Here is a 27,345-nt window from a genome sequence, read left to right on the forward strand (position 1 = left end):
TTTTCATATCACCTGCTTTCTTTATCTGTTACCATTTTATGGTAACAGATAAAGAAAGTTATCTGCTCACAGACACCTGTTGCGAAACAGGTGTCTGTGAGCGTATGTGGAATACGCAATCATCTTGAAATAGAGATAACAAAAATTGGAGAACAATATGTCTTGATAACATGATCGTTCGGCAGCTTTGTGCTACTGATAATTCACATAGAAAAGTATAAAACAACCTTTACGTTCTATATCTTTGCTCATTTGACACATTGAAGAAGCACCATGATTAAGTTGCTTGCGCTGGCGGTTCTGGCTTTGGCTTGTCTGCAATTGAGCAGTGCAGCTGGTAAGTTCTATACATTGGGAAAGCATTACAGATTACCTTTAATGCTTTTGGGTATATCTGTACGTCAATATTTTGTTACGATTATTATGTATAATCATGGGATCGGTATGATGTTGGAGACTTGACTCTTCTTTGGTTCCACCGTTATTTTAATAACAGTGTAGAAAGTTAAGTTGAATCACTTGCAGTAAGCAGAGCCTGTCCGAGAGTATCTGATACCCCTAAGCAAAGAAAATTTAGGCGCCCCTATACATTGTCTTAATATATACATTGTAGCAAAATCTGACGCCTCGAAATCTTAGCTCCCTAGGCGATTGCCTATATTCGCTTAATGATAAAACCGGCCCTGGCAGTAAGTACTTCTAAATTGTCCTGGTGCCATAAAAGATTCGCTTTAGAGTATTTACTGCACAGTAACTTAGTCAATGTGCTATCTGTTTGTTATGTGCCTCAGTTACTTGGGTTTTCATTCAGGTTTGCTTGTTTTCAGAAGGGGGGTGAAGTTCTAAGGAGAAAGCAAGCCTTGAATTTCTATATAATTTGTTAGTAACTTAATGTAAAGCTTTTGCTGTTATTGTGTAACCGTCTAACCGTTTGTGTGTCTAATTCACATCCTAGTTGAAAATCAAGAAAAAGTTATTTTTTATTTTGTATTATTATTATTATTATTATTATTATTATTATTATTATTATTATTATTATTATTATTATTATCAAGCCTAGGTCTTTCTAAGACGAGTGTACTTCAAATCTACTCGAACAGTTTGCTTTCAATAACGTATGCTTTCAACTTTTTTATTTTTTTATTTTTTAGGAATCTTTATTTAGAAATACATTATGTCTGTTAATTGCATGTATTCTTCTTGCAGATTACCTGCTTTGCGGAACGAATAACCGTAACAACCAATATGAGACTGGCTATCTCACGTTCAGCTGAAAAGCCCTTCAGCCCTTATATAGTTTCTTCGCTTACTAGACAGGATTCAAACCCAGGTCTTTCCAACCGAAGGACAATGAATAAGCCTTCGATGATGTCACTATACAATAATGTCAGTAAAACGGCATTCTTGTATAGTGAAGTCTTCTTTTTTTTCTGAGAGAAATTTGATATCACCGCCTCACTTATTAAAAACGCCAAGTGGAATAAAGAAGACCAGTTTGATCTTTAGGGGGAAGGTTAAGTTACTATGGATAGATAAGTTGCTTCAATTGACATGGAGGAATTCATTACAGCGTGTGTTAATTGTAACAATAATACAGAATAATAGAATATTTGAAAGAAAAAAAAACAACAGATTAACAATATTGTGCGTGTGCAATTCACGTATTTATTTGGGAAATTAATCTTGGAAAGGTTCACAACCCAACAACAACCCAAAATAATGCAATTTTATTTTGAAAATCGGCATTCGGTTATTCTAACACAAAGAGCAAATCGCCGCCATTTTAGTGTCAGAAACGCTCCCTTAGAAAGAAAGATTCGTCGCTTGATTGAAAACGTTTCCAGCAAGAGGATTCTGTAAGTGACATGACGCGATCCCGGAGACCCCTGTTCGTACAGAAAGCAGAGGAAAATATTCAACGTTTTCTACTTTCTCTGGCCTTTCAAGATGACTGAGGAGTGATATCCGGCCACGATTGAAAATTTTGTACTACCTGTGGTAGAAGACAGACCCGAGATGTGGTTTCAGCAAGATGGAGCCACTGCCCACACCACTAGAGCCACAATGGAACTCCTAAGGCACATTTTTGGCGAGCAAATAATTTCGCGATCTACAATTAATTGTCCATGATGTTTTCTTCCTATGGGGGTTACCTGAAGGAGAACGTTCGTGTAGAAATTAAGCAGCTGCAGCCAGAAACGTTAATAGCCATGGAACATGTCGTAGAAAGGGACCTTCTTTGTGAAGCAGAAAATTGAAAGCACTTACATGAGGTGGTTTTTAATAACTGATAAAAAAAAATCTCCGGGTTCTATATTTATACAAAAATAGAATAAAATTAATTCATAAATGAGAAAGTATTAAATGTTTAAACTCCTTCGTGACTTATGGGCTATCCTGTGCACCTTTGCCTTTGAAATAAAACATGACGGAAAAGGGAAAAAAAGAGAAGAGAGAGAGAGAAAGAGAAAGTGAAGAAGCAGAAGCAGAAGGATTATGCTAGTAAATAAATAAAATAAAGAAAATAGAATAATAGTGATGTCAAATAAAGAGCAACAGTGATTTAGAAAGTGAAGTATATAAAACTAAACAAAGCAGAATAAAAGAAATAAAAAGAAAAAGTACGATATGTTCAACCTTTATTATCGTTACATTACTTTCTTTCTATCTCTTTTCTTTCATTCATTTCATTTTGTTTTCTTCTCTTCCTTTTCTTTTTTTCTAATTAAAAATTCCTTTAATAGTAAAGGTATGTAAGTTCTTTTCACTTAAACCTTGTTATTATCTTCTAGGTGTACCTACTCACTGATGAGACCTCAAAAAAAGGTTGAAACCGGTCTGGGTAGTGACCTCTCCTCATAATGTAATTACAGTATTACATCCTCTAGGGGGCTGTGTTTTTACATTATGAGAAAATATCAAGGATAGTGAGGGAGCTTGCTCCACCTTTGATTCGAGTTGCCTTGGTGTTGTATTACCAAGTGGTCATTTACACTTGGATTCGCCGATAGTTTTTCGGTATATATGAAACTCATAGGTTCGTTGTTCTTGATCTTAGAGTTTTGTTTACTGGCAGCTGAACAACAAGGGATTTGTATCCCCTTAATTATTATTAAGGATGCCAGAAAAATAGCAGTTTGACTTTCAATTTATGTTATAAAAATTCCTTTATAAACATGTTATTTTTTCTAGCAATATAGAAATGAATATAAAACTAAAATGCTCATATAATTTCTTTTATGCTTATTTTTTATATTTTTAAAATCCATTGTTTAAATTAAAATATTTATTTATTTATTTTAAAAAACATATTGCAATATTTCAGTCAGTGCTTTATTCAATATTTTATAGAAAACAGAGTTGTATGCTACTTTATCAATTGGGCATGGTATCGAAATGAGCCAGGAAAGCATCTGCCTGAAGACATCGATCCGAATTTGTGTACACATATTAATTACGCCTTTGCTGTTCTCAATGCCAATACTTACGAACTTCAACCAAGTGATTCTTGGGCTGATATCGACAACAAGTTTTATACAGTAAGTGAAGTTCTACCAGAATAAAGAGAAACTTAAGGAGTTAATTTTATATATATATGTTGTTGAAATTAGGATTTACTCGGGATATATACATTTATAAAAATAAATTTAACTGACTAGAACCCGAGAAAGTATTACAAAAACCTTTATTACATCACAACTAGTTTCATCGGTGCTCCGACTTCTTCAGGTGAGAAATAAAAACATAAGATATAAAATAACACGGTAAAAATGAACTTTACAGCTTAATAATGACTGTTATTATTCTGCTTTTTATTAAGCTGTAAAGTTCATTTTTTACCGTGTTATTTTATATCTTATGTTTTTATTTCTCACCTGAAGAAGTCGGAGCACCGATGAAACTAGTTGTGATGTATTAAAGGTTTTTGTTATACTTTCTCGGGTTCTAGTCAGTTAAATTTATTTTTATAAATATATATATATATATATATATATATATATATATATATATATATATATATATATATATATATATATATATATATATATCGCGATTCGTTATAAGGCAATCTTCATGTTGGAATGCTTTTACAATTAAACACAAGATATATTATTGCATATAAATAATAAAGAAAAGACAGTTATTATAAACCCGAAAGGGATAAAAGAAAATAAAGAAGGAATAAAAACTTCTCATTCTGTCTTTTAAATAGTACATTATAACTGTTTATTGATTTTTATACATATAACATGTATTAACTTTTGAGATAATAGATCGAGAGCATGTAAGGATTTTTCTCAACCTTCCCCTCTTAAGAAATTTTGAACGGTGATATTTTCTTCCATTGCACAGAAAATGATAAGTTACATGTAAATACTCGAAGATTTGCTTTAACTGTTTTCATATATATGTATGTTTATTTTCTAGCATCAATCGATATCAAAAAATTAAAGATACCAAGAAATTATATACGTGGTTTAATTCAATATCCAAGTGTAAGCAAGCAAAGTTTGCATCTGAAGTATCTTTCAGGACTGGGGAAACACCTGGCAAAGGTGGTATAACTTCTCATCACTTGCCTCAGTATCCCATAATGCAAAGCACATATAATTGCGGACATGTATAATGCCATGCATTAAGGGAAGAGTCACTACCCAGACCAGTTTCGACCTTTATTGAGGTTTCATCAGCTGGAGTCAGACCCAGAGGTGGTGATATTAAGGTGGAAGTAATGGAGAAGTCATATTTTCATATACCAGTTGCCAAAAGGTGTCACACTTTATTATTAAAAACACTGCCCGCGCGGTTAGCCTAGTGGCTTTGCGCTTCGCAACCATATGCCTGGCGAAGGAGTGTCCTAGGTTCGATTTCTCGCCGACGTGAGGAGCTTAAGGATCTTCTTCAGCCATAGCCAAGTTAGCCGGTCTTGGGCGTGGACAGCAGGGTTTTCCCCGCAGTTTATCTGGGATTTTTCATCCCGCAAACAGGCAAACCGGTCCTGTGAACATACGGTTCTACAGCCGTAAATACTTAATCCTCCCATGAGGGGGCTAAACTCCCCCCAATAGAGACGGGGAGAAAAGGAGGAAACTCCATACGAATAAATAAATAAAATTAAAAACACTCTGGATTAGAGATTCAACAACTATCTATCTCTAATCCAGAGTATTTTTAATAATAAGGTGTGACACCTTTTGGTAACTGGTATATGGACATATGACTTTTCCATTACTTCCACCTTAGTATCACCATCTCTGGGTCTGACTCCAGCTGATGAAACCTCAATAAAGGTCGAAACTGGTCTGGGTAATAACCCTTCCCTTAATGCATGGCATTATACATGTCCGCAATTAGATGTGCTTTGCATTATGGGATACTGAGGCAAGTGATGAGAAGTTATACCACCTTTGCCACGTGTTTCCACACTCCTGAAAGATACTTCAGGCGCAAACTTTGTTTGCTTACACTTGGATATTGAATTAAACCAAGTATATAATTTTTTGGTATCTTTAATTTATAATGTAACCAAGTGAAAAACTTTCAACAACTATCAATAAATGTCATTTAGTTGAGAAGGACACCTGATTGAAAATCCATTTGAAAACGAGAGGGACTTTATTTGACTTTAAGACTAATGGAGACGCTACAGGTTTTATCTCTGCAAAACAAAATACTGCAAACGTTTCCGTGAGGATATGAGTTTCAGTAATGTAAACTGAGTAGCCATTCTGATTCCATTAAGATCAGGTTTGATGTTAAGACTGAGCAACTGTTATTAGACTTTAAAGAAGATACTTATAAAAATATGCTTCTAATCTAAAAAATACAGAAAATTCATTTCTCCACTAAAAAAAAATGCGTTGATTTCTTTGTGGTATAATATCATACATAATAGAAATAGCATTAACTTTTGAAATAGAAAGAACATGCGCAATTAACAGACAGAGATATCACTAATGGAAAAACGGCGCAGTATGCAGATGGTGGATTATGCAGTTTCTTAGATAGCGTAGTATAGATAATGAATTGTGAAGTTTAGTTAGTGTAGATGGCGAGTTGTATGTTGCAAGACGCCCTCCAATGATGAGTTCTTGGACTCAATGGGGGTGTGGTAATAGTAATAATAATACGTTTCATTTTCTTCCCTTTGAAATATTACTTTTATGGGTACAGGTTTGCTTTTTTTATTTAATAAACCTTTTTTAATGGATTTTCAGTTGAAGATAAGTAATTCAGCTTTATATGGAAGTCGTGAGGGGATTATTTCTCCTTGAGGCTGAAATTTCTTCCTTCAGCAACACAGCTGAATCGACAGGAGAATATACGCAATACACTATTTTCACGGATTCATTTCCATTCCTATTTTTTTTTCTTTTAAACTATCTTTAACATAGTACGCGTTCTCCGTCGTTGATGGGCACATGTGGCTGTTTTTACTCTTAAGTGGTTCCGAGAAAAATATCACTCAGTCATTTTTTAATTATTCGTAATAAATAATTCTTGGTTCAAATTTAGTAGCTTGTTTGTCTGTAAGAATCATGAAATGAATCATCTGTTCAACAAATGTCAAGGAGTGCTGTTATTGTAATTTCCTGTGCAGCAATACAATAGAACACGAGATTATAATAATGTAGATGAACAATATGACATACACTTGAGATAAGTTTTACGGAGCCCACATAAAACAGCAGATAAAGCAATGTAATTATATAAATCATGCACTTTATGGAATTTATGTCGATACACAGTGGTTTGTTGGGATTTTTGAATCTTTTGAAAGCTAAATAGTTCGCGTTTTTCTCCCTCAGGTGAAGATATGTCGCTTGAGCAGTATTGAATGTCGTTTTTTTCAATACGTTCCTTGGATAACAGGATGGTCAGCCAATGGCAACTGTTTATCTCTGGGAAGTCATGTTTTTGAGAGATTCATTATGCAGCGTTACAACTCGGATGTTTGGATGTCCTCTTCAAAACTCTGCTTTTTTGGAGGGACTTCTAGTGGCTTAAAAAAGTTCCATGTTTGGTCTGTAGATCGGTCTGGTCTTAATCCCAACCTTAGACTAGCCGCTACAAGGTACTAACGTAGGATAACTTTACAACCATTGATTAATTAAAATTAATATAGAAATATGCATTTTATTTTACATCTCGCGTGTGTTACAGAACATGAGCAATTACAATGGTTTTCATCATCAGAACATTACAACAGTGCAGTTCTTTGATAACGCACATTACTATATTATGGCTCATGCTCAGGCTCATGAGCATGAGGAAATCATGCTCATGAACCTGAGTTTTCCTCCTACCCTCCAACATACGAGGTGTAATATTGATCTTTTGTAATTAAACATAACGATTTTATCTGGGAAGCACAGATCATCCATCTCACAATAAATCCATAGAATCGGTCCTATAAAGCGCACATGTATTTAACGGATATCTCCGTCAACATAATTATTCTTTCAATAAATGTGAGACAATGAAAAAAAATTCTCATAAGAAATAACTAAAATAGAAATAGTTAAAGAATCTACCATTGAATCAACAAGAAAAACTGTCCTGCGCTCAATGCTGTATTATGCCACATTGTTCATTTTGGTTGTAAAGATTTTATTATATATCATTTCATAAGTGTGTATAACGACAAATTTTATTACGCGTTAGTTATAGACTGTAATCTTGAAAATACTGTTCCACGGCAGTGAGAAATATATAATGCTAAATGATGTAATATAATAACAATCGTCTGTAAGCATCCAACGTTTTCAGGTAGAGGACTGGATTACAAGGGAAACTTGATCTAAACCGAATCGTCGTATTCGAAATGGGAAGGGGGGGGGGATAGAAAAGCAACAATAAAATTCACACAAGAAAAAAATATTGTATAAATTAAATGCTTTATTAAAAAGGTATCAACTTTTAACTACACATATCTAGGACTGTGTATTTGAAATGTGGAGTACTACGTAGTCCTCATGTTGTATTGCAAAAGTACACAATAATGACATGTACTTGGTCTTGTATTTTTGCTACATTTCTTTCTTTCATTATCTTTTTCCTTTTTTCTTTTTTTAATTTGAAGCAGAATCTTAAAGATGATACAGGAATTCTATAAACAGTGACGATGATCGTCTGATATATATATCATATTTTTTGTAGTTTAAGATTAATTCTTCATATGGGAAAATTTTCTAGGAAATGTATAACAATGTAGAACTAAGACGAAATGATAAATAATCCGATGGCTGCCCAATACGCGTATTTAACAACTCGAATGACATTTTTGTCATTAAAACTTGTCTTTTCTTGATATTCTATAAGATATTGTTTACTTTCTTCCCATGTTTCTTTTCATGATAACCGGTAAATGAATTCTAGCTACTGTCTCACTCAGTGGCTGTTAGATCTTAAATGTATCAACTTACTATTTTCAGCTGATTATGTTAATGACTGAAGCGCCATGAAAACAGTGTGGTAAAAAAATCTTATTAAAACATCCACAGCAATTTTGCTTTAAAATTGGCTAGAAAATAGTTGATGCACTCTAATAGTTCTTAGATAAAATATCTGGATCTAATTTTCTTCAGTTAATTACTGTAGCTCTATTTTTAGAAAATAGGCGACGCCAATATAGAAACAACTGTAGTTATTTTGATTCTGCTATAAGAGAAATACCATCTTTTCGATAAAATAGCTCAAAGAGAATGCATTAATGTCGTTTTAATTATTGATGTACAAGAAGAAAAGGTTCATAGATAGTATCGGCTATTTTTTGAAAACCTGAGAGACCAGTGATAATTTTTTTAAAAATTTTTTTAAAAAAAAATTTTTTTTAAAAATTATTTTAATTTTTCATAATAATAGTTATGAATGTTTGGGGTCGTTTCCAAAACCGGAGTGAATATTAATAATTTGAAAATAAGCAAATCAATTATGAATGTTTTGGATTGATCATCAGTTTTCTATAAATAAAAATGAAGTAATCAGAAAATGATGAAACCGCTTCTTTTTTTCTTTTGAAAATTGAAGGAAAAAAACAACACTTTTAATATGTCCAAAATAAGTGCAGATAGAGATTTAATTTTTGGAAGGGTGGTTAAGAAATATTTCTTAGTTATTCTTAGCATTTAAAAAAAAATCAGCTAACACCTTTTATTCTCTTATGGGGAGTAGGTAAGCGCATTTTAGCCCTATCTAAACTTTTGGAGACTGAGGGGGGCAGTTCAGTCTTCACCGGTAGCCAATCAGAGATAGCTGGTCGAAGATTATCAACAATTATTAGCGGCAGCTGATGAATAATGATAAGTGCTGCCATCTCGCGGTCCCTAACACCAATGTGTTATTATCTGATATATTGTGGATTCTACATTCGATTTTCTTGAGTTTACAGAACGAAAAACCCGAGTTTCCAGAAAGAAAAAACCGTTGCCCATGCCAGACATCGACTAACTTGGGAACTGGTCCAAGAAAGGCTTTAAAAATATTCGTCTAGTCGCCATCTAGAATTGAACCTAGGCCTTTCTTTGGGAGGCCTAACAGTGAGGAAGCGAACGACACTTCTGCTAAGCCACATAGGACTTCTTAGCATTTATTTTTTCGTAAGATTTATATTCTAAATAAACAATTGACAGTTATATATATATATATATATATATATATATATATATATTTAAATTTCTCAATAAATATTTTGCCATTAATATTGGAAGGATTGACGATATGGTCATCTGGATCTGTTCCTAATAAACAGATTTTTTTCTTTTTTTTTTCTTTTCTTATTTTATGATAGCCTTTGAAAACATCATTTAGTGGCTCTTTTAGTGCAACACTAATATCAATTTGATAGATGAGTTACATCAAATAGTGAATAATCAGGCCATGTGAGAAGAAGGTCGATATATTTAAAATTTCAAGGAAAATTTTTAGCGATTATTATTTAATATCAGTATAAATTACACGGTGTAAAATGTTATAATTATCGTATAAAAATGATATTAAAAAAAACGCTTTCTAAAGATTTACTGCCTTTTTACTGACAAGCTTCAGCGTTTTATGTTCCTTAGTTTCCTTACTTCTTTTCATTGAATTTTAATTGTAATAAAATTCAATGAATTTTATTACAAATAATATAATAAAATTCATTGAATCATCAACTAGAAAAGTAGTTCGATAAACTGAACGCTTAAAACACGTTACAGAAAAATTAAAATATAAACACATTTCTGAATCTGAAAAGATTAGCAATTTCAGTATACTAAATATCCAGAGAAGTGAACAAGTCATCTACCTAGTGGCGCATCCAGTTGGGGGAAGGGGCCGGGCCCCCCCCCACAAGAAAAAGAAAAAAAAACACTAGAAAAATTTCCAAAAATCTTTTCCTAATTAAAATTCATTTTTTTATTTATGTTGTGTCGTGCCTTCTATTTCTATACTACTTATGAATTAGCGGTCACATAAGGTGGGTTTACCCTTATGTATAAGTGATAAAGAAGTTGCTTTATCATTTAGACGAGACTGATGAATATAAAATTATCATATTACATATTACATAGATATCAAATCAAATACATATTACATATCAAATACATATTAATTTATTATGCATTAAATATTTAGTTGTTTCATTTATTTTCATATTTATGTAGCTAAGTTTCATTGAAACAGTTTTTATCTCGTCTCTCTCTCTTTCTCTGCAGCGAGTAAACGATCTCAAGAAAAGGAACCCACAGCTGAAAGTTCTGCTGTCTCTTGGAGGCTGGACTGACAGTGCTGGAAGTAAGTATTCGGCGTTAGTTAGCGATGCCAACAAGAGGAGAAATTTTAATCAGAAAGTCGTTCCTTTTCTAAAACAATACGGTTTCGATGGTCTCGACGTTGATTGGGAGTACCCGAACTGTTGGCAGGGTGCCTGCGGTAGTGCACCTTCTGATAAGGCAAATTTCGCAACTTGGATGAGGGTATGTAGGATTTCAATTATTACGAAGTACTGTATTGATTTTATATATGTAAATGGAAGCAACTTGCTTCATTATGAAATGAACTACTCATTATTATATATTTCATACCTTAATTTAGAGACGCTTTCATATCATATGTATATATTCAGGAATTAATAATGTAATATAATTGAAGATTAATATTACTATATTAGCCTTTATTTCAATTTGATTTAAAATATAATATTACCATACCTTAGGTAGGAGGGACTTTATTTACACAGTTCGGAATAAACGAGATTGACTGCTACATATAAAGTTTTTGAATACTGCTTTGTTAATCAAATGAAGTAATTTTTCACTAATACCAGTTTAAGTTCTTAATTTGAAATTTAAATAATATACGCATGGATTTCTGTGTTGTTATTCAAATTAAAATTCGTAATCATTATTATCTTTTGCTTCGATTTCTTTTATGTGTCGTTCTTTTCTTCTCCTTCGCTACCACCAGAAACGAGGCGCCCCAAGCTATTTGCATATATCGTCCACTCCTTTGTGGTAACTGGAAAAACTCCATGTCTTGAAGAAATTATGTTCTTGTGTTTAACTTTGGGTAAAGGATAAAAGCTACTTCAATATAGAGGCTGGCCTGGTTGACCGAGTGGTTAGCGTACCAACTCTCCAAATAACAAAATACAAACACCATGGATGTTTGTATTTGTGTCTTACCTTGTGTACTGCTATAACCTTTGATATGGCGCAGTATGACCTTTGCTGTCCTTGCACCATTAACATTATGAAATCATCATCATCTGTATAAAGGCGTCACATCAATCGCCTTAGTATCCCATAATGGATACTAAGGCACATTTCCTTTCGGATATATTGCTATGCATTATGGGAAGAGTCATTACACAGACTGGTTTCAACACTGTTATTGAAGTCTCATCAGTGGAAACTGATGAGGACCATGAAGATACAGCTTTTGATACTTCAAGTATCAAAAGGTGAATGTTTGGTCAGTAAGATTACGGAATTCAGTACCGTCGACAGGGTGTAGCATAGAGGCGGCCTGCCTCACGGTGGCACTTAATTAAGGCGCTCTTTCAGTCATATTGCAGTAGGCGCCGTATTAGGGCAACAAGATATTTTACATCTGATGCAGATGCATTAGATTTTTTTGAAGAATTAAAAATTCACTCAAAAATAATACAAGAGAAAAGTGGTCCTCACCAAATTTTATCATATATATATATAACAAAATCTTGTAGAAATTTATCCCAACGTAACTACCGCCCTAAGGATATTGTTAAGAATTCCTGTTAGCGTAACAATGCGCAAAGAAGTTTTTCCATGCTTAAACTGATTAAAAATTATTTGCGAACAGCAATGACTCCAAGAAAGATTGGCTGGTCTAGCAACTATATCGGTAGAGGCGGACATAGCTTATAATTTTAATTTAGAAGAGCTTATAAACATTTTATTGTGCGACATCCCAGTAGAGCAAACATTTAGTTAATATTATTACCTGATTGTTTTGCATTAATGTTTCTCTTGTAATAAAAACAAAATAGCAATTGGAGATTTTCTCATATTTTTGTCTTATAATCCATCAGGGGCGATATTTAATTGTTTGCCTCAGAGCGCGATCTAATCTGGCGACGGCGCTGACTGAATTATTTCTAAACATAGCTTACAGACTGTACTAAATTTGCTATAGGATTGCAACAGTTTATTTCTGTTGTTTGTTTTCTGTAAAATGTGTATCGATGTCTAAATATCTCTAAAGCAGTTCTCATCCTTTGAGTCTTACCTTGTTAATTAAATCCTGCATACAACAAGTAGCAATGTAGTAGTCAGAAAAGTTGTAAAATCTCGCTTTGTTCATTTTACTTTCTTTTAAACTCCAATTATCATTTTTTTTTGTTAATTAATTTTATTATTTCTTTAGATTTTACTTTAAACATTGAAATCTATTAACTTTGGTGTGTGTGCGATGATGTTACCTCAATATGAAATGTGTCGTAACAAACTTAGCTTGTGGCATGCATTTGCTATGCAAATAACTCAGAATCACTGGAGAACAATAAGGCTGAGAATACGCACAGACATTTCTGAAAATAGAATATCTTGAAACGAACAGTATTTATTTAAACATTAATCTTCCGATCTTATTTTACTACTTTGGTTACTTTATATAATAACTATATCTTTATATAGTTATTATATAAAGATATAGAATTTCTAGTAATGTATGCAGGATGCATATAAAATACTTTTCACCCATGGTATTGGTTCGAAAACTGGAAAAACAAACAATAGATAATACTGCAAATGTGCTTATTTTCGATTAAAATGAATAAAACATTTGCACTAATGCTATCATCACATGTCTAATGCTCGTCGTAGGATGGTACCACACTAAACTAATCTCAATAATTAGATTTAAATGGCACATTAATGGTAAAACTATCATACTGAGAAACTGTAATGTCTAAAGATAGGGCAGATATTCAGGCGGATCTAACGAATATCCTCCAGTTCTCTTCTTTAATACAGACACCTCGTGTAGGGCTGGATCTGTATTCAGAGAGAGACTATTACACAAATATATTTCAATGTTGTTTCAGAACCCACAACATTAGAGTTAAAAAACATGATGCAATATGTGCCATCAGAAAGAACTGACTAGAATAGAAAGATGAGTAGTGAGAAAGGATCCAAATATCAGGACTGAGGTAGATATAAGAAAGCTTGATCTTTTGGCATCAAGAGATGGTAGTGTTGTCCTGAATATCCAAGTCGAACCTAGATCTAGTTTGTGCGAATGAAGATAAGATAAATTATTATGCCTCTAATCCGGGGATTAGAAGATATGTACTGAAAAATATGGCTCTCTTCCGACTTTTTTTGGTGTAATTATCTCAAATAGAGGCGTGTGGTGTGTAAAATTCTACAAGAATGCACAGGTGTTAGGTCTTAGTGCCCCAAGACATAAAAATGCTTTCCCTCCAAGCCCTTCAAGGAACATTGGTCGCATGGAAGATGCGTTCCACAAATCCAGGATGCGTAGTGAAGGTGTTGGTTAAACATCGACATATAATTGTAAAGTTTGCATTAATAATGTGTGTGTGTGTGTGTGTGTGTGTGTGTGTGTGTGTGTGTGTGTGTGTGTGTGTGTGTGTGTGTGTGTGTGTGTGTGTGTGTGTGTGTGTGTGTGTGCGTGCGCGCGCGTGCGTACGTGTTAGTTGCTGCCCTAGTCTTAGGGTACGGTAACGCAAAGAATTTAAAAATAATAATAAAAAAAATAAATGTAATAATACTTAAGTGACAATTTTAATTATGTATTGACTTCTTCAGTTTCGTTTACCTTTTCCAGAATTATGTTTGTTTTCATGATATATTTGTCAGGCTTCCTTTTGATGGGACTAGAGAGTAATTAAAATGCCCTTAGGATAGGTTACTAGTTCAGCAGTAGACTTGCTATCTTTCTCTGGACAGGTACCTCTAACAGCATTTCTTCAATGATATTGTTGTTAAACTTACGATACTTGGTCAAAATAGCCTCTTTTTGTACTTTTTTAGAATATGTCGGATTACGAAGTGATATTGACTAGTGTTAATTGTTCAAAATCTAAATTCCTCTCTGAAATCATGATTGCTGCAACAATACCACTAATAAAAATAATATCAGTAAAGCAGCCGTTTCTAAGTTGCAATCTGCCTTCTGATTTTTCAGTATTTGGCTCACATTAAGGCTTATTAGATGATTTAATTTATTTTGTATTCGAAATATACACGCAAATGAGCCAAAAAATATTGCGGGCCTGTTTTCGACCAGCCAGATTGCGCGGTTGACGGGAATTAGGCCAATTGGGGATTGTTCTCATGAACAATATTGGATCCTCTCATTCCCTTTGAAGACTTTAATTCGTACGTGGGAGGTGTTCGTTAAAGAAACATGTTATAAAGCTCGCAATGTGCATGCATGGTTCGAGGAGCAGATCCCAGCATTCGGTGTTTTCCCCCTGGTAGCCTACGAGGTAGCTTCATAATTCTCTTGATACATTTGTGGGATCAGACACCAGTGCCCTGTCCGGTCGCTGACCACAAGATAATTCTGTCTAATTGATCCAGAATACTTCAGGATATCCTTCTTGGTCTAGTGGAGTCAATGCTAACAGGGATGAAGCGGTTATCTCGGCCAAAGGAGGCCCAATGTGCTACTTGTGGTTTATAATGTTTTGACGCACGAGTGTGTTATCAAAAACATCTTTTTTATTTCACGTCATTACAACACTAGTATCTTTACTTTCCTTATCTATTTCCAGTGTTTTCGACATTAATCTAAAGAAATCTAATATTAAAAAAAAAAAAATCTTCAACAGGAATTGAGGACTCTATTTGACCAACAATCTCCCCGGATGCAGTTGACTATCGCAGTAGCTGCTGGGAAATCAGTTGTGGATCAAGCATATGATGGAGCTTCTCTAGCACAGTAAGTAAACCAATATTGTCATGAAATATTTTATAGATTTTTATATACTACACAATATTCTTTAATAAATAAATGAAAATACATCATGACTTTAAAAATACAGTCATGTTTCAATAAAAACAAACAAACATTTATTTAAATTGCATTTGAACTAAACTTTCAGCGCTCAACCGAAGACTAATAAAACGTGACAGACGATTTCTCAGCATGCGTATCTCTAAAAGGCGACACTCAGGAACAGACAATGAGCGATGTGCGACTAGTGTGACACCACGGAAGCATGACGTCGGCAAAAATACTTGAATAAATATTAGATGGAATGTTAAAATTTGAGGATCGCTGATCTACGACTTCTGCTTATATGTTATCCTATTACTTACTAGTTTCTGTTCTTCACGCTGGTTACCTGCAACTATATTTGTTTACACTCGCTGTCTCGAGTGTGAACAAAACTTTTGGCGAAAGTAGAGGTGCATTTAGTGATGGGGAATGATGACTTTAACCCTCGTTAATAAGAATCTGAGATTTTGTTCGATGATTATAAAAATTAATATCATTGAAATTTAATGGCCGTTAGTTAAGCACATATTTAAGTATTCAATGAGTGCAGATTTATGCCACGTGCATTATGTATCCCTATATAAATAAGCGAAAGAAAAAATGCGATGTCATGTAGGGTGGCGTTCCTCAAGTCTTTCAAGGCAAAAGAACTATGTTTGTCACTCCATTTAAAAAAACTTTTGCTAAGCCTATGAAAACTTTTATGCTTTCCCTCGATACCCTTCATTGGACTCATTTCGTGGTATAGACGTTCCATTTCTAGTATAATCGTCTCCCGATCCCATATACTCCCATTGATTCTCATTATCAGTTATTGTTTTGGAATTACGACTAATACGTCTTAGGCTATGAGGCCATTTATTATGTCTGTAAACTGCTTATGTTCTTCTGGCTCGTTGGATGTTTTGCTTGATGAAAACTCCGAGTTAAGGATAGAAAAATTCTGCGATTTCCAATCACTTCCATAAGTTTGATGAACAAATTCATTGTGGTTCTGTTAGAGGGGTGAGTGATAATGATGAAAGATAGAAACATAAATCAATACAAATTCTTTTAGAACATAAATATGTATATAGAAACTCATCAAGAATCACATAAATATAGTTTCGATATAATGGAATTAATTATGTCACCGCTTTACATTTTTGTCACTAGAATCATTTGAGAAAGAATATTGTCTACCAATATCAATTAAAGTTGGGGAAATGAATACAGTTGAACTTTAATGGCCGTTAGCTCAACAGGTAATTAATTAAGTATTCGACGAGCATTATTTTCATTTGTATTCGTTGTAATATACTGTGATAATGATATAAGAGTTTAGAGTAAAATAAGAGGAAGAGAATTAAAATATTCTTGGAATTTTAATGTCAAGTAATAAATAAAAATCTCAGTATAATAGAATATTGTAGGGTAAGATCGACAACTGGAAGGGTTGCGAATCCAGTTAGTTAGCCTAAATTTCAAATCGTAAACATCAATTTGTATAAGTATGCAGAATCGAAGGTTTATTTATTTTTTCATTTTGATAGAATAAAAAATATAATAAATTACGAATGAAAAAAAGATTCTAATACCACCTGATATTGCTATTCCGACTGGCTAATTATCTGTACTCACCAAAATGATTCTTTGTGAGATTTAAAATTTTCATTTATTTATTTTTCCAGGAGCTTGGATTTTATTAATGTGATGACTTACGATATGCGTGCAGCCTATGATGGTAAGACTGGACACCATGCTCAGTTTAAAAGACGTTCACAAGACGGCAATGATGGCAAAAATGTGGTGAGTACCATGAGTTTCTCGATAAACTTAAAAAGTCTATACAGAGAAACAAAAGTTTGCGTCAAATTTGCAGACGGAACATTATCAGAACCTATAACTATAAATAAAAGAGTAAGACAAGGTTGCTGCTTATCCCCAATACTATTCAACATTCATATAAACAGAATCATAAAAAAATGGAAAACAACTATCCAAGATGGAATTTAACTAACAAATAATAAACAGCTAAATAGAATACTTTATGCAGATGATCAAGTACTAATTTCAACTCAGAAGATAAACTCCAAATTCCAACTAACCATCTAAATGAAATAGCAAAAAAAAAATATAAAATGAAAATATCTGAAACAAAAACAAAAACTATGGCAATGTGTAGAAACACTATTCAAAATATCAAAATTATGCTTAACAATAAAATAATAGAACAAGTTACAGAATTCAAATACCTAGAAAATATAATCTCGCAATACTGAACAATACTGATTCACAATTGGAAGCAAGACTACAAATTTACAATAGAATGAATGGCATAATTAAAATAAATTTTGGAAAACAAATGACTAAAGAAACTCAATTAAGATTACATAACATGACCTCTAAACCATCTCTCAAATTTGGAAGTGAAACTAGGATTCTAAAACAAATAAACAGACAAAGATTGGAAGCATCACAGATGAAGTTTCTAAGACCTTTCCTGGGACTCGCTAGATTAGATAAAAAGAAAAACGCAGAAATAAGAAAACGATTAGATACAAAGAACATCGTACAAGAAATGAAGAATATCAGCAAAATTGGCTACGCCGCATAGAAAGCATGCATAATAATAGGATTCCCAAATTAGCATATAAATGTAAACCTACAGGAAGATGAGACCTCGGATGTCCAAGACTAAGATGGAAAGACAAACTTCATCTGCAGAGCAGGAACAGTACATAAAAGCCTATACCTGAATTGCTCAGACGACAACGACTGATAATCATATTCTTTTTAATTTAAGTTACATAAATCTTCCATCTTAAACGAATACTTGGAAATTTGGAAAGAGGAGAAGAAAAGGAAGAAAATTTGAGGAATGTGGGACAGAAAAGGACAAATGTCACTGGAACAAATTTGTTTTCATTAATATATCTGCACATTTCACAAAAGCAAACATTAGATTATCAAGAAAACAGGCAGCAATAAAACATATACATGGCTTTCTTCTACTTCAAACATAAAAAAAATCTGTTTCTTTGCTTCTACATTTTTTGTTTCTGAATTTTCTAACTCCTTGAGTGGACAAGTGAGTGGAGCTGTCGGTTTAATGTTGCAAAGTGCCAGGTTTTGAAATTTGGTAAGCAAGTTTTGGGATGCAGAATATGCAATTAATGGATATATTTTGAAGGAGATGGAAGAGATGAGTTATCTATGTAGTGGACAGACTTGAGGTTTGTGGATCACATCGTTAATATTATGAGAATATCACAACAGATTATGGCAAAGATGTGGAGGACTCCAACATGTAGAACGATGTGGTTATGGTTCCCTTGTATATGACCTTGATCAGACTGCATGTGAATTACTGTGCACAGATCTGGTTTCCTGGATTTCAAGGGAGACTGAGGATATATTCGAGAGGTTCTTGAGAAAGTTCGTTAAGTCGGCGTTGGGTCTATGGAGACAGTTAGGATATGAAGACAGTTTGAGGGAATTCACTTTGCAGAGCCTCGTGAATTGAAGAAGGAGAGGGGATATCACCTACAAGGGGATATGGCGTACAAGTTAGTAAGGGATTGTTACCCGATTAATGTGGAGATGATGCGGTTCGGGTATAATTATCTGATATACTTGTATGACTGTCATCGTACAAGAGCAACGATATTCATTGTAATGAATATTGTTTGTGTATAGTAAGTGTAGTTAGTGTAAAGCTATACTAATGGATGATGCAGTATAATAAAAAATAATGATATGTGCTTACAGGTAATAATGCATTGATATTTTACAACATAAAAAGGTGGGTGCTCTATTCAATTAAGCAATAATAATCGTAAAAAAATCTATCTTTTTTAATAGCTGCTTATGGGGGGAGGGGTTGAAATTTCTGGCACGCTATTCACAAATACTATTGAACAAACCTACTAACTACTCACAAAACTTTCTATTGGAAAACGCTTTATAATGATTATCTCGGATCATTAAAAAGATACTTCATATCGATTATTACACATATACAGTATTTCTTCTGATTTCTACACCATCCTTTTTTTTTTTTTTTTTTTTTTACATACTTTAAATTTTTCCACTGAACAAAGTGGCGAAGCATCGCGAAATGCGTGAAGTGAAAGTTTTTGAAAATGGCTCAAGCTCGGCAGTTTCGCCACTAATTGAACAAGAAGAAATGTCTTCGTGTTTGGCTGAAACATTTCATCCAATTTCTTTCTGACTTAAATCTTACTTTCCTATCAAAAAAAAGTTTCACCGTCTTTTTGTTAATTTATAATTATTCTGCCGAGATTTAAAACCGCAGGACTTTCATGCTAAAAATACAGAATTATTCATAAACCTTCTTCTAATTTTATTATACTATATATAGAAAACCACGTGAAACACGAATTTCAAATTAAACATATCTTGGTGGATCATATTTCAAGTTTCAAATTTTAAGCAATAATCTACCGTTAGATGGAGCCAGCTAACTAGATAAGTTTATGATGATGGCTTTGAGGTTCTTATTTTTCTTTTCATCATGGCGATGCTGTTCCAGAAAACGTGATGTCTTTTGTAATCAGAAACCACAACGAAATCAGTAACCACAATGCAACGTACTTTTATGTTCAATACACTCATCAAAGCAGGATTGGAGCATTGAACATTTTCCGCAGCATTGTTCATAAGATGCACGATAGTTATAATCAATGTGTTTTATGCAATGAACTCTTGAAAAATCTGCGAATATGTATTCTTTGGGGAAACAACAGTCCCATCTTCGGTTATACTTAGCTATGTTCTGAATTGTAAGAATTTTCCATCGTTCATTACATTTGCAAAAAAAAAAAAAAGTCCTCGAGTTGCGTTTCCTACTACCCACTACCTCATCTTTTATGACTTCTTCATGTGGGGAATATGGTAGAGGTAGTATTTAACGACGACAATTGCTGCAAACCGTACCGGGTCTCACGAGACAGAATGAATGCCATTGATAGTCATACCGGATGCCTGGTAGAAAGTTTATTATTACTAATATTATGAATTTGACTATCATTTCGAGTCTGCGATAAAATTTCGACACAGATCAGGTGTGGTCTGAAACTTGAAGATGTGCTATATCTACACTTTTTTTTTTCTTTCTGTAGTTTTTCATTTGTATTATGTAACTAAAGTAGAAAGTGAAACAAGTGAAATAACCCAGCATTGCAAACGATACTATGGCCGAAGGGAACCTCTCGATAGTTAATATACGTCAGCCTTTGATAAACTTCACTGTTCACAACCATAAGTATTTAATATTGCTCATACCTTACATAGTGTTCGTAAAATAAGAATAAAGTAACTTTAACAGCTTATTTTCTTTATTCTTTAAGGAAAATAGATTTGCTAGATCATTGTTTCCTTGCCCTAACTACTTTCGCAGCAGTAAACCGATCTTTAAGAAACTTTATACTGATAACCTACCACATCACCCGTACTTCATACATGCTCCTCCCGTAACTCAGTGGATGTCGAAGATGTCCCACTGGAAAAAGTACTGATCAATTTGCAATCTATAATGTGAAAAACCCGATTTGCTGAGAAGAAATACCCGCCACCGACATATGAGACATCTCACCACCAGGTAGAAATAGATCTCATATATATTTTATTATTATTATTATTATTAGTGACATGTCCAAGGAGTTCAAGGACTCATCGTGGGAGATCACACTTTTGTACGATTTTTTGTACTTTTTTTTTATCTTTTTCAATAGCTTAAATTTAGAGGCTTTCTTGCAATTTTATCTCCTGTCAATTTGGAAGAAGCAGATTTTCCTGTACTCTTCAAAAAGATGCTAGTTAGAGTCTTGTGTACCTTGTTACACAAGTAATAATGATAATAATGATAATAATTAGATTTCCCCTTTAAATGATCCATTAATTTTTCCTTATTTTGTTCTTTATCTGTTGCCAGATTTTCTTCATGGTTTGCTCTTTCGTTTGCTTATTCCAATTTTTTTTCAGTTAAAAAAGTGTAATCCTAATAATATATGCCAAAATCCGATGTAGTCAGAACCGAACATCAATGAGTACATATTATAACCACATTTTAGGGTTAATAGAATTAATCAGTTTTATTTATTTCATTATTACTATTTTTAAAAGATTAGAATTAAAAGATGTTTACTACTTTTTATTTTTATTTACTTATTTTTTGTTAGGTGGATAGCATGAATCACTGGGCAAGTATTGGAGTTCCGAAGCAGAAACTAGTCATGGGTCTTCCAGCTTATGGGCGCAGTTTCACTCTGACTACTTCTTCCCAAAATGGACTTGATGCTTCAGCCAGAGGAACTGGAAATGCTGGAGAAATTACCAAAGAAGGTGGTTTTCTCGGTTTCTATGAGGTACATACACTATTTCTTCGAAAAGAAATTTTGGATAAATAAATAATTATCTAGTAACAGATCCTTATTTCACTTAATGAAAATCTTCGAAATGAGACGCAGATGCGATGTGTCTTAACCAGTGGTTCTCAAGTGCAGAACCTGGTGGCCGAATGGGCCATCAGACACATAAATATCAATATTTATTTATTTATTATTATTATTTGACACCTCCAGGGAGTCCAAAGACTCATCGAGAGAGAGAGTGTGCCAACAGCATCGAACGATTGGTACCCTTCTAACTACTAACCACGCTCAAACTTACTTAACTGAACCATTAGTACCAGAGGTTCTACCAATCGACCAACCTAACTTTTCAATAAAAATTAATTGATATAATAATAAAATATAATATGGACTCTTAAAAAAAGCAAGAGTCAACGGTATGAGACTTGACTGTTCATTCAGAGTACCGGCGTTTTAAAAAACATGGTAGATTTATTTTAAATACCCACAATTTGCCGATATTTGTCGACTCCTCTAAGCGATGCAGAGGCTTAGAAATATGAATTTTTCATATTATTTTATTGGATGATGAATTAGTTGCAAATACGAATGTATCAGAAGCCAGTCGAGCTAAGTAATTAAAGAACATGAAATTAAATTTAAAAATTTAAAAAAATAAAAGATTTTGCGTTCATTGTTAAAAGCAGCATCGAGAATATGAATAAATTGTATTTTATTGGAAAATAACTGTAACTACTGACTTAAATTGTTTGCTTAAATATCATAGTTTGCTTATGTACTCATGTTTGTTTAATAAAAACGTCCCAATGAAATTTTTTTCGCGTGCATTGTGTTGCTTATGAAGAGATGCCTTATCAACCAAAAATATAGTTCTAATATTAGAATAGAGCAAAAAGAGAGTTCTAAATGCAATCAATACCAACAGCGTGTTACTAAATAAATTTAGTGAGTTATGCGGGAATAATGAAACGCATAGCGTATCAACTTAATCTCGTAATCACATAAGATGGTTTAAGTTTTGAACCTGGTTCAGCGTCTTTTGAACTGTATGAAAATGCTTTAAGTATACTGGAATCTAATCATAAAGATTTAGTGGAAAAATTGCAAAATAATATGTTGCGCGTGGCTTAATATTATTTTTAAACGACTTTTTACGAAGGTTGAGTGCCATAAATACGGCGTACAAGCAAGTGACAATTATTGATGCGATGTTTATAATTGATAAACTTACTTTAAAATATCTGAAATGATCTTTGTCAAGCTGAGCGTGATGATTTTCGAATTTTTCCTTCTTTAAATCGTTTTATAAATACGGTATCTAACAGAACATTTCGAACAAATATTGAGAAGAAAATTACGGATTGTTTTTAAACACTGAAATGAATGCAAGATTTCAAGAATGTTTTTTTTTTTTTTTTAATCTAATTCTTTCGTAATATCTCCTTTTCAAGAAATAGATATGGAAAGTTTTGAATCATTACACAGTAGGCTGTTTTCAATACTTAGCTGACCAAATCTCAAATTTACCTTAATGGAAATTCAAATAAAAAGAAAAATCAACAACAGTATCATTTTGGAATGATTTGTATAACAACTCAGGCGAGTATAAGGAATTACCTACAAGTATTGTACTCAAACATTGTGCTCCAGAGCTAACCTGTTGTCTCTTGTCCCTTCAATCTTCTGTACTCGGTTGGCACCCATCCAATCTCATAGAAATTGCCATATATGTAATCCATTCCAAAAAGTGAGAAAAAAGAATACCGACCAATTGCCATCACCTCAATCCTCTCCAAAATAATAGAAACATTTATCAATGGTCAACTTTTTCACTACGTGGAAACTCATCAGTTAATCAGTGATCACCAGTATGGATTCCTCCAATCCAGATCCACGGCTGATATCTTAGTCTACATCACTCATAACTGGACACATGCCATGGAAAGGTTCGGAGAAAACATACTGTTGCCCTCTACATTTTCAAGCAATTCAAGGCCTGCTTTGCAAACTGCCTTCCTTCCGTCTGCCTGCCACCCTCTGTAACTGGATAACCAGTTTACTCTCTGGTCGTTCACTGTGTGTCATGGTGGACACCCTCTCTATTCTCGCTTTGCCACTAATGCAGGAGTATCTCAGGGCTCCGTTCTCTCGCCTATCCTCTTTCTCTTATACATAAATGACCCTCTCTCAATCACTACAAATCCAATCCATAACTTTGCTGATGATAGCACCCTCCACTTATTCTACTCTTTTGACAAACCATGTAGTTCCCAGACATCCCTTACATCAAGATCTTCTGTAATCAGTTCCTTGAACACTGATTTTTCATACCATCCTTCAGTGGGGGAAATGATAACCTAGTCACTTTTGCTCCACTAGAACGCAGTCCTGCCTCTTTTCTGGCAAAAGGGAACTCAGTTCACCTTCGCTCTTCCTCAGTAATACATATCACCAGATAGGATGAACTTTCTAAAAAACTGGGCATTATTTTACACTCAGAAAGCTATTTTACGTTCATCCAGCTACTAATCTATATAAATCCCAAATCTGCCCATGCTTAGAATCCGTTCACACATTTGGGGTGATGCCCCTGAAGCCTCCTTAAATATTCTTCATGCTGTCTAGAGGAGAACATTTTGGCTCCTAGATCATCCTTCCCCTCACAGGCTCACAACTTTTATCTCATAGACACAATCTTTCATCTGTGTCTATTTAACAAATACTTCCATGGTCACTGTTCCAGTGACTTGGCAAACATCATTCCTCCACTTGCTGTTAAAATTCCTCCTGTTAAAACAAGAGCAATTGCAGTCGAACATCCTTTTACCTTTCAATTGCATACTCATCGAACCTGATTCTCCTCTTCCTCATTTGTTCCATCTATCTCTGGAACAGCCTTCCCCATGATGTGTTTCCCTACAATTTCAACCTACAGCTCTTGAATGTCAATAGGTTTCTTCTTTCTCAATCCTCAATGCACCTCACATATGGTACTGATGTGCTATAGGTTCTTGTACCCCCCTTGTGTGGGATAAATAAATAAATATATACACCCTCTGTCCAAAATGAAACTGAACTTTCGAAAATAGAAGAAACTAGTGGCTCCACCTATTGTATCTTTTTGTTGTCGAAAGTGGCAATCTTCATTAGTGTTGTATCAACTGCTTATGACATTTGTTTCATTAGAAGCCGAGTAATAGTGCCAAGAGTGACAGTGTGATTTGAACGGTCGGAAAATGAGGTTTCAAACAGAGAGCTGCGATCGACTTTTGTGTTAAACTTGGTAAAAGTTTTACCAAAACGCATCAAATGCTTCAAAAAGCATAGAGTGATGAATACTGTACCCAAGTTTACGAGTGGTTTACTCGATTTCAAAGTGGTCATGAGACGCTTGAGGTCGACGAAAAGCGGGGCACTCCAAAAACTGGACTGAGCGAAGTTAACATCCAAAAAGTGCTTGATTTCATCAAAAAAAATCCGAAATCGTCCGTGAGATTGATTGAAGATGAATTGGGGATTCCAAAATTAACTGTACACGATATTTTAACCGAGAGATTGGGCCTTCGTAAATTGAAATCGCGATTTGTTCCCCACAAGTTGACCGACGACTAAAAAATGTATGGAATTGAACACTGCAAGGACCTCATTAAGTCCTTGCAGTGTTCAATTCTTTGAGTCCGTAAGGACTCAAACTTCCTTGAAACGATCGTTACTGGTGACGAAACATACTATGAGCCCGAAACAAAGCGCCAGAGTGCTGAGTGGAGACCACCAGAACTCTGGCGTCCGAAAAAAAAAGTCGCTTGGAGAAGTCGAAAGTAAAGACAGTGCTGATTTGTTCTACGATTCCAAGGGCATTATCCACAAAGAATTGGTTCCGCCTGGCCAAACGGTCAATGGTGAGTTTTATCCCAAAGTTTTGAAGCGATTGATTGCGAGAATTCGTCGCGTACGGCATGAATATCGTGAGACAGGCAGCTGGTCACTTTTGCACGATAATGCACCATCTCATCGTTCAAACATTGTGAGAGAGTTTTTGAGCAAAAACAAAGTTTGTGTGTTGAATCATTCGCCGTATTAACCTGATTTAGCACCCTGTGACTCTTCCCCCGACTTCATTTGCCGATGAAAAAAAGCGTTACGATACCATTGACAACGTTCAAGCAGCAGTAACCACGACCCTCAACAGTATTCCAAAAACCGATATAAAAAAACTCATTTAAGGAATTAATTGACCGTGCCAAAAACGCTGTATCGAAGCTGAGGGAGAGTATATTGATTGAAATAAATGATTTGAATAATTCTTGGGTGTAATATATGTGTTTTATACTTGGTTTTAATCCTTTTCCCAAGTAAGCAAAACAAAGTTTTGTGCGAGAAATATATTCACGTCTGAGCTACTTGTATGTAGAGGCTGATGACTTCGTATCACTTGTCTTAGTATGTATCTCATAATGCAAAGCACATCCCCTTTCGGACGTGTATAATGCAATGCATAATGGGAAGGACCACTCTCCCAGACTGGTTTCGATCTTTATTGAGGTCTCTTCAGTGGAAGCCAGGCCCGGGAGAGATACCAAGGTTCAAGTAATGCAGAAGTCGTATCTATCTCATATACAAGTAGACAAAAGGTGCTTGCATTATGGGAACATACATGCATACTAAGGCAACTGATAGAAATACGAGCTACGTGTATAAATAATCAGTGTTATTTCATTTGTTTAGCTTTTTATAATAGAAGACAGAATAAGCAATATTAAAATATCATTTAGAACTTTTACTATCTTTCGTTTTATTGTAGTATACTAATATAGGGACAGCATCCTTTCCGGAAAATGTGTATGTAAAATATTGGGTTATTGTTTTTATTCTTTCAGATATGTATGAGACTTAGAAACCAAGGTTGGACCAAGAGACGGGATCCTGATGCCGGACCGTATGCCTTCAGTGGTGATCAGTGGGTCGGCTACGATGATCCTCAAGATGCTGCTGACAAGGCCCAGTGGGTGAAGAATAACGGTTTTGGTGGAGTAATGGTTTGGGACATATCCATGGATGATGTGGGAGCAAGATGTTGCAGGATAAAATATCCATTCCTGAATGCCATGAACTACGGGCTCACTGGACGGGGAACAGCTCCAAGTAATGCGGGCTGCCCATAAATACTTGACTTAAGTATTTCACGTAGCTGTACATTTTGATAAGAATAAACTTATACCATATTTTGTGATTGTTTCATCTCAAACACAAATTCATTAACATGTAAGGTGCTGTTTGCGTAGCGGGTATGAACTACTATGATGTGAAGTCTGCAGTATAAAACTTAACAGGTTAGATTCTAGTAGCCAAATAGAGGAACTTTTTTACCCTTTTTCAGCCCATTTGTCAGTCTGTTATGTAGATTTAGTGGGATTTTTTTCCACCAAGAAACTCAAGTTTTTAACTTAGTAACAGCAATATTGACCATAGAGCCCGC

The 27,345-nt window shown here is 34.3% G+C and overlaps 1 protein-coding gene across 1 annotated transcript; it reads left to right on the plus strand.

The window, feature by feature from the left end:
• Nucleotides 1–212: 212 nt before the first annotated feature.
• Nucleotides 213–27,094, plus strand: LOC150108531 (acidic mammalian chitinase-like). Its single transcript, XM_090415958.1, has 7 exons — nt 213–337; nt 3,352–3,539; nt 10,698–10,958; nt 15,326–15,435; nt 17,166–17,283; nt 21,678–21,863; nt 26,747–27,094. The coding sequence occupies exons 1-7, from the start codon at nt 274–276 to the stop codon at nt 27,029–27,031; spliced, it is 1,212 nt and encodes a 403-aa protein (XP_090272084.1). The 5' UTR covers nt 213–273; the 3' UTR covers nt 27,032–27,094.
• The last annotated feature ends 251 nt before the right edge of the window (nt 27,095–27,345 follow it).

Source organism: Typopeltis vanoorti, chromosome 3 (genome assembly GCF_054136105.1).
Source record: "Typopeltis vanoorti isolate ZY-2024b chromosome 3, IOZ_Tvanoo_1.0, whole genome shotgun sequence".
NCBI classification, from domain to species: domain Eukaryota; kingdom Metazoa; phylum Arthropoda; class Arachnida; order Uropygi; family Thelyphonidae; genus Typopeltis; species Typopeltis vanoorti.